We start from the raw sequence: 9,083 nt of genomic DNA, 5'->3' as shown, positions 1-9,083 counted from the left end.
TAACAATTTAACAACCAAAGATATTAAGACAGAGAATTAATTAACAGACACATTGCGACAAAAATAGGACTGCCTAGTTTTTTTATACATTGTATTCTTAGAACTAAACTTTTTACTTACAGAGAATGAAAACCATATATATGTACATTAACAATCAATTTTATAGAGCTTTATTATACATACGTTTTCATATATTGATATATATTAATATATATTATATAAATTTTTATATATCAATACATATAAATAAACAAAAACGTGAAATGTGAGGATTGACATCATCTATCTATCACATGTCAAGATGCAATACACACGTTAACAACGTTCAAAAATATCATTTAATTGTAGATTTAATATATTACATCATATATTACTTTTTCACATACGCAGCAACTAATACACACACACACAACGTGAACACCCACATACGCACATATCAATTTACTCATTGTTACGCCAGTATAAGAAATATTTATAGATCAACTTTTATATTTTCTACCTATATATATATATATATATATATATGTGTGTTGAATTTGTTAACATCTTCAGCATAACGCCGCTAATTTTCTGAGTGTAACCAAATCGCGAAGTAACATCTGAACTGTTTGTTTGGTACGAGGTTGAACTTGCGGATCTGATGCGAATTCATCCGTATCCATTGCCTCCAGAGCTGTGCGTTACAAATTACACAATAAACATTTGTTTCACATTCGTATTACTTAAAAATATTACCAAGTTAGCGATATCTTTTTATTACATACCACAAATTTGTGCTTCTATTGATGTCAACTTGGAATCGATGTGACATTGAAAATGTTCAATGTGCTCCAACAATCTCATTCGACATTCAGTTGGATCGATCGGTGCCTCGGGCTCCGGTATGAAAGGTTGCAGTGGCGTCGAAATTTCGTTTTCTACACCAGCTGTACTCGACTCATGTTGCATACTGTTACTAAGCGGTTCTGAGTTAAGCTTCTCCGATGTAGAATCGATTGTGGTTTTCTCGGTTGACAGATCTACACGAAAACAATGAAAAAATACTTTTCAATCAAAATTCATCGAATTTTAAAGAGAGTTTATTATTTTGTTCTAATTGTAGATCTTTGATACTGTACCTGTGCTCTCCGTTTTAACGTCTGATATAACATCTTGCACGTTATTTTTTTCTTTTGCGTCAGAACTGCCGCTTGTTAACGCGTCTAAAAGTATATGACTATCTTGCGAACTCATCAAGTCTTCCTTTTTGGACTCGTCAGAATGTGTGCTGTCCTCTTCCAAAATTTTCATTAATTCCGAATCCGAAGCAATTGATTTTTCATCTTGATCGTCTTTTATGAACGACTTGACTTCCGTTTTTATCTCGGTGTGTCGTAAATTCTCCGATCCCGTGTCAGTGCCGCCAGTTGATTTCGTTATTTCCATTATGGGTACCGGTTCGATGTCTATTTTTGGTAAATCCGTCTTCTCCCAGTTCTTCGCCCACAGATATAATTTAGGATGATCTTTCTTTCTATATAAATTTTAAACAAAAATTATTTATATCTCTTCTTTATACTGAAATATTTTTGTTAAATACGTGTAACATCTCATTAAAGCTGTCATCTCATCTCCAAAATTTCGTAAAGTGAAAAGAAACAGCTTTAATGACATTGTATACACACGTAGATTTAGATCGTAACTTACTGAGCCACATTGATTTTTACACGCAGACTATGAAGAAGTCGTTGTATTTGTAAAAGTGCCGCAACTAGATCATAGGAACGTTTCAGCGTCGCAGTCCTTTGATTTATTACATACTGATTCCGTGATCGATTAGATAAACTAAACATTCAACAAAATTAATATGTAAAACCATATATATATATATATATATATATATATATATATATACATATATATAATATGCATATGTGTATAATCAAAAAATACCTTGGCAATTTTCCTTCTTTAATCCAATCCTGATCGTGAAAATATTTCTTAGACAGTCTTTGACGATACGGATGTTGGCATATGTAGCAAATGTATTTTTCAGGAACATCCCGTTCCCTTTCAATTGCATTACAGTGACCGTGTTGCCAACAGAGACAAAGGTCACATTGTATCATTAGGCCGTCTTCTTCCATATAGCCACAAGTGCAATTTATTATTTCCTCTTTCCGAAGTTGTTCTACTTTGACCAATTCGCCATTGATCATCATCATCACTCCTTCGCTTTCTGTGTGGTAGAAAATTATTAATAAATTTATATAAAACAAAAAACACACATAATACATACATATATGTCACACCACGTATATAATTCTTTTGTTGCGCATAAAGTGAAACTTAAGACAGAAAACAATAAAATCGGTACTTAAAGTAGTGATAAAGCGCATAAAAAAAAAAAAGACAACAAAATAAATAAATGTACCTTCTGTATCATTATTAATATCTGTTTTGGTTACATCCCCTTTTAAGGGATCACTTTTTTCAATGCGAGAATCATTTAGTTGACCTAAGGAACAATAGATAGAGAGAGAGAGAGAAAAACAATAGTAAATATTATCCAAATACGTATCTTCAAACAAAACCCTATTCATTTTCCCTAACAACTAATTAAATTATCAAAACAAGCGTATTTGAGCTAAACAATTGCCTTAATAATTGCATCATTTTGAGTAAAGTTATGAAAATAGTTAATTTTGTACGTTACGAAACGATGTTGCGCTTACTATTTTGGCTATTTTCGTCACTCTTGGAGTCGGATTTTCTCCTGCTATATCTGTACATAAGCGCGGTAGGTCCCTCGGCGTCCATAGCACTGTCGTCCAGATCACCAAAGCTATCGGCAAGATCTGATATACCTACTCAATGAAATATCATCAGATATACAAAACCGACTTAAATTTATCCTATAAACAATATAATAACTTATATATATAAATTTTTTAAAGAAATCAAAATGCAAAAGATTTTTACCGTGTCGTTTCTTTCCCTTAGCTGGCAAGTTCATGCCATGCTCAGGAAGTTGCTTTTTCTTTTGCATCTTGGGACGCTCGATGTGCGGTGTTTCGTCCAGAGATTTCACCTTGTCAGATTTCTGTATCTCCGATGATCCAGGTGGTCTCACAGGCAACAATGTTTTGATTCCACCTTGCGGTTTTTCCTCTTTGACTTTCATGTCAAACAATGTACCAGGCGATAACGCACAGTTATTCTCTCTTTTCTTTTCAACATCTTCATCTATTTCCACGCTATGATTGGATATCGAAGACATTGTCTCGATTTTCATATCTTCTTTTTGCAAATCACTGCACTTCTCTGACTGATCAATTTCCTCGTCCAGTTCCGGCGCAATTGATATCGAGGGAGATGACGGTTGTACAGTGTTCAATGTCGATTGTTGCAACAAACCGGGCGATGACTTTTCCGGTAGAGATTTTTTCTTTCCGAATTTGTTTATTTTCTCCAAGAACGTTGACGATTTTTTTGGAATAATATCTTCTATGGATTCTCCAATTGTTCTTGCGTAGGCCAAATCTTCAACTTTTGGTGTGGATCCCAGGAACTTAGAATATTCAGGATGATAATGCTTAATATGCATTTGCAATAAATTTTCTTTTCGAAAGTTTTTATTACATCCTTCCTTAGGGCACTTATAAGCATTATCTTCCATTTCCACGCGAAGTCCGCCACATAATCCGATGAAAACCGCTGATATGGAAACAGTAATATACAAATTACACAAATATTGTGAAATTTATCCATATGTGACGTGTCTAAATCCTACTTTTCTAGTCTATTAAAAAAAAGCTATTAAATCTATTTTGTAAAAAAAAAAAAAAAAAAAAAACTTCGATAAGTACTTACAATAGATCATCTCTGATGTATTAGTGGAATGTGAAAGACAAAGATATTGCAGAGAGATTAAAATATGATAAAATTCACATACAAAATATATTCTAAAATACTTACCGCCATCAGCGGAAGTTGTAGGAGTTGAAGTAGAAGTATTGAATGGACTATCAATACTACTGTTTGTTACTGTAGTGAGTAACATATTTTCGGACGTAGGCACTGTGTGTGGTTTTGTTTTAGGTAATAAAGTTTTTATTTTCTTTGGTACTTCTGGTGTAACATCGTGTTTCACGCGATGAACATTATTCCGTTTTCTGCGGTGTATACAAAAATCGAATTTTTCAGGATCAAAATCGTATTGTCCTTGATTCTCCATAAATACTCTGATGTCATTTCTGGATCGAAATTTTTTCCCAGTCTGTTTACTTTTAAATTAAAAGAAAAAAATTAAGTAAACGCAACGTTTGTATTGAATAATACTTCGTCATAAAAAAATTTCTGATTATTTAGCTTACTGTATAAATAAAACGTCCCACTTCCCAGCAGACGAACCAGTTTTTCTTTGAGTGAAGTGCTTTTCCCAACCAGGAGGTAGTCTTCTGTCTGGCACTATTATAGATCGACGTGGTCCTAGAATACAAACTTCCACATTTTTATTTTCACATCATTACAAAATGTTTGTATCAAAAGATAAACAAAGAGCTTACTGGAAGCTACGATATTTACGGTGTAACTTACCGTCGTTACCGTCTACAATATAAGCCTCTATCCCTTGTGGTTCTCCGTCGATCCATTCAGGTCCGACATCTTCTTCCAGATCTGTGTCAAGTTTGGGTGTTTCTTTCTTGCTTTTCTTTGAATATGATTTAAGTTTTGCAGGATTGGCCACATCGAAGCCTCTTAATAAATCTGTACCCGGATCGTAGCAAGCATCATAGAGCGTGCCGTCCACTTTGATCTTGTTTTCTACATAAGTTTCCTCACTTTCTTTCACGATAGTCTCTTCTTTCTTTGGTATTTTATCAGCAGTACTTTTGTCTGATTTTGTACGTTTTCTCGAATGAAACAATTCCATAACTGTGTGTTTCCTTTTCTTATCTCTTCTTTCTTGCTTGCTGCCAATATATCCGTCTGCTTCATTCAATTGCTGTTTAAATTGAGATGAAGAAACAATTCACAAGTGAACACTGGGATAAAAATTATTTTGGATTTTCATAAAATTATTATTTAGTAGATTATTGCTTTTTAATAAAGAGCTAACAAAATAAATAAGGGGGAAAAAAAACAACATTAAATGCAAAAATGTGAAATACTGCTCGATTCTATTAACGACTTCATTATGGAAATGAAGCCAAAACATTACAGAAGTATTTGGTACATATTTATCTGACACTTTAATCTAGTCTGTGTTTTGTATTTGCTCAGCTGACAATATTCAAGCTTTTGGACTTTCTCTAGGACTTCAGAGCAAGAGATTTTATCAAGCTGCAGTTAAAAAAGAAACAACAACATAACCTCAATCTGAATATTTGTACCTTGGTTGGAGTTGCGGCGATTTTTTCCATTTTCGATGACTTGATGATCTTCTCGTATCCATCATCGAACAACACGTTATACCTATCTGCAAAAATGATTCACTTTGAACTATTTTCGACGTTTATTGAGATTTGTTGAGAGATAAAAAGAACTACATATATATCTCCTTTCTAAAGAGTAAACGTCAAACGGTAATCTGCGAGACGCAGTCCGTCTCTTTTTCGCGCACGGATAAGGTTAGAATTGGGTTAGGTTAGGTAAATTTAGGTCTTTACCATTCGGCAAAATCGCACGGACTTTTGCTGGATATTTTCTACCGTCTGCCCATGTAGCAAGTATCCTTTCTCCCACCAAATACTCCGTTTCCCTGGAGGTGCGAAACCTACGCATTACTAATTGTATGACAAAGTCGAATAACAAAATAAGAAAAAACTAGAAGCAAGAAAAAAGATACGCGCGTGACGTGTCAATGTTTAAATAAACAAACATCAGTTTACATGATTCATCTGTCTGATGTAAATGAGCACTGTGTGTACTAAAACTTCAGAAAAATAATTCAGCAAAACTTTCAGCAAAAACTTTATTCTACTTACACTCTAACAACACTAAATATATACAAATCAAAGTAATTAATTATACGTAGGTTGCTTCTATTCAACATAAGTAGAAAAATAGGGTTACAAATGTTGTATTTGGTATTGCATTATCATTAAGAAAAATGGTAATATATGTAGAAAATGTGTAGAAAAAGTTTTATTTGCGTATTCTGCTAAAAAAAAAAAAAAAAAAATTATTTGTTCACTAATACCACAATTCTCACTTACAAAGACGGCAGGATCCACAGTTGGTCGCTTCGTAAGACAAAAGTAGTTGATCATATGCATATGTGTGTGAATTTTAAATCAACTGTGCGTGTCATCAAAGTATAACGATACAATTCTAATTTTAAGCAAAAAAAAATAGAGAATACATACTTCGCTGGTCGAAGTCTGGAACTATCCATTGGTATCCACTCGTCAAATCTTGAACTCCACTTGTCAAAATGTATTAAAACTTCTCTTTCGTCCCAATCTGTTTCCACCACTTTTGCAGAATACCTGTAAGAATAGTAGGCAACGTACAGAACTTAGTTTTTGTTTCACATATAATAATGTTGCAATATTTACACAATAATTATAGTTGCGAATACATAATTCCAAATTTAGTTCACATACACTGTGCAATCGTTCGGCTGTTCATTTTTTTTTTTGGTTTAGCACATTCTTAAAATTTTATACAAATATATTTACCATTTTTCATTGAAGTCTTTTGCTTCCAATTTGGCACCGGGAGAAAAGTCTAATCCACCGCAATTTAAAACTTTCGGTTTTAATTCCTCCGTTTTCTGAAACTCCTTGTTGTTCGGACACAATTCAATGGTCTTCAATTCTTCCTTTAACATTAGATCTTTGGTATTGGTTTCCATTGTTGTTCCTGACTCAACAATACCAAGTTGCATCGCCACCGTGTTCAATTTGCTGTCAGAATTTTCAGAGAGTTTGTCTTTCATTTCTTCCTTCGGAGTTGTCATTTTAAATTCGTTATCCGCTACTTCCAAGCTGGTTAAGGAGTCCGCAGATGATTCCGGTCTTGAGTAACAGGTCTCGCCACAACTATCTGATTTAGGTGTTCTCGCTTCTGACGATAATGGTGAGGCAGAATGCTCCAACTTTGATAACTCTATATACACAAATAAATATATATATATACACACATACACACATATATAATTTATATATTATCGAATATGTTTTCATGTACCTGATAGATATGAAATATTCTCGTGTAATTTTTATCGATAAAATCTATACTTGTTATAACTCGCAGAAAAAATCTTATTTAAACAAACATTGTTTTTTTATTTCTAGCAAAAATATCTGAACATCAGTCAAGTTTGGAAAAATTATACTAAGATACTAAAAATTATTCAGAGATTCTAAAAAAGATTTTTGAAACAAATATAAATTACAAAAATAACACGTGTAAAAACACAATACGACGGAAGAGATCGACGAAACAATCGAAATCGCGATTCAAATTTCGCGCTCTTCACGCACAGCCGGATTTGCGGAACACTCATGTTTCAACTATTTTACGCGACGCAACAATTTACAATCGTTGACAACTTTCGAACTTTCAACCAACATATATCACGACAAAAATACAAAATATCTAGAAAACTACACGTTGTCTCTCTCTATATATATAAAATTCTCAATGTCACGTATTTGCATAGATGTTGGCAATTATGACGTCATGTGTATATATAAAAAAAAAATCAAAATAACGCTGTTGTGTTACGAGTGCCAGCGTGGTGCAATTTTGAGCCAGCTAATAATCGACTGTCGATTCTCATCGTGACTCATGCCGGTGGCGTGAAAGATCCACCGCCAGTGCCATTGTTGAAAAAAAATGAGAAAAAAAAAAAAAAACAAGCTGGCAAGAAGTGTATATACCGGCACGATGCGGCGTGACGCGACGCAGTTCGGCAAACTTGAAGCTGGCGCGTTGCACATGATACGACGAATGGGACACGCGGCGAAGAGGAAGGAGAAAACGCAACGAGGATACTATGGCGGAGCAAAGAGAACGAGATAGAAGAGGAGGAAGGAGAGGGAGAGAGATAGAGAATGAGAGTGAGAGAGAGAGAGAGACAGAGTGAGCGACAGTTGCGCGAAGAAAGGTAACATTGTGTTAAACGCCTCGCACCGTCCATTTCGCTCTCGTAGCACGAGAGCGATGGGCCGTGAGTGCGCTATCACACGTACCGGAACGAGTGTCATGATCCGCAAAAACCGAGGGAACGCTGCCCTTCTTGAGCAGGAATTTGTGACCGCCGCGAACGGTCTCGTAGTCGGCGCTTTTGAAATGTCTATGGCAGACGACCTGTCCCGGCGTCGGTTTGAAACTCTCCTCAAATCCGCCGCTTGCCAACCACCTGTCCCGCAACGCGGCGTCCTTGGGAAACTTGTGAAACGGCAGTCCTTTGGCGCGCGCCTCCTGCACGTCCGCCTCGCAGCTACGCACGCAGCATTTGCGCGCCATTCCCATCGCCCCCGCCGCCGCCGCCGCTACCGCCGCTGTCGTCGTCGTCGCCGCCGCCGCCGCCGCAACCGCTGCCGATGCCGCTGTCGCGGTTACAGCGGACGATACCCTCCCCTCGACGCGCGATATACGTCGCCGCTTCATTTACACGCCACCGGCATTTATGTTGCGGCGTGTCGGCATTTAGAAGGACACTTGCCAAGAAACGGAAGCCGGGGGAAATCAAGCGCCTTGGTGAACAACACTCATCTCTCGAAACCCGGTTCGCTCCCAAACGAAATTGTCGACATCACTCGCTTCTCGCGCGAAACACGAATCACACTTTCCGCCTTCGACGTACGCGAGTGCAAACCGCACAGGCCCAACTCGGCTCGGTCTGCTCGCGCTCCGCAGACGTTCGCGACACTATCGAACCAAACGTTTCGCTTGCACGCGCGACACTGATCAACCGATCGATATGGCAGCATCCAGTTCAGTAATGTGGAATTCGGATGTCGCTGCTGTCGCCTCTCAATCTCAAGTAGCGCTTACGTCGCTCGCGTCGATATCCGTCGTCGGGCGACCTAACCGACGGAGTCGCTCTCTCGCGCGCAAGCGTGTCGAGTGACCCGCTCGTCGATAAG

General features: G+C 36.9%; 1 protein-coding gene across 6 annotated transcripts; it reads right to left on the bottom strand.

Annotated features, from left to right (window-relative positions):
- Positions 1 to 240: 240 nt before the first annotated feature.
- Positions 241 to 8,888, bottom strand: LOC109854605 (PHD finger protein 20). Of its 6 annotated transcripts, XM_020427856.1 has the most exons (18): positions 8,184 to 8,888; positions 6,666 to 7,095; positions 6,351 to 6,473; positions 6,201 to 6,227; positions 5,652 to 5,743; positions 5,376 to 5,461; positions 4,579 to 4,987; positions 4,356 to 4,470; positions 3,958 to 4,265; positions 3,853 to 3,864; positions 2,962 to 3,696; positions 2,715 to 2,846; positions 2,414 to 2,497; positions 1,933 to 2,218; positions 1,687 to 1,824; positions 1,119 to 1,513; positions 765 to 1,019; positions 241 to 673 (listed from the first exon to the last, which is right to left on the bottom strand). In XM_020427856.1, exons 1-18 carry the CDS (start codon positions 8,602 to 8,604, stop codon positions 549 to 551), a joined length of 4,173 nt encoding a protein of 1,390 aa, XP_020283445.1. In that variant the 5' UTR covers positions 8,605 to 8,888; the 3' UTR covers positions 241 to 548. The 6 variants fall into 6 exon arrangements, with proteins under 6 accessions (XP_020283445.1, XP_020283450.1, XP_020283446.1 ...); XM_020427861.1 differs by lacking the exon at positions 2,414 to 2,497; XM_020427857.1 differs by lacking the exon at positions 3,853 to 3,864 and having other exon boundaries at positions 242 to 673.
- Positions 8,889 to 9,083: the final 195 nt, after the last annotated feature.

This window comes from Pseudomyrmex gracilis, unplaced genomic scaffold (genome assembly GCF_002006095.1).
Source record: "Pseudomyrmex gracilis isolate BER0280 unplaced genomic scaffold, ASM200609v1 scaffold_70, whole genome shotgun sequence".
NCBI classification, from domain to species: Eukaryota; Metazoa; Arthropoda; class Insecta; order Hymenoptera; family Formicidae; genus Pseudomyrmex; species Pseudomyrmex gracilis.
The sequence above is the reverse complement of the archived record's forward strand: the minus strand, read 5'-3'. Positions and strand labels throughout refer to the sequence as shown.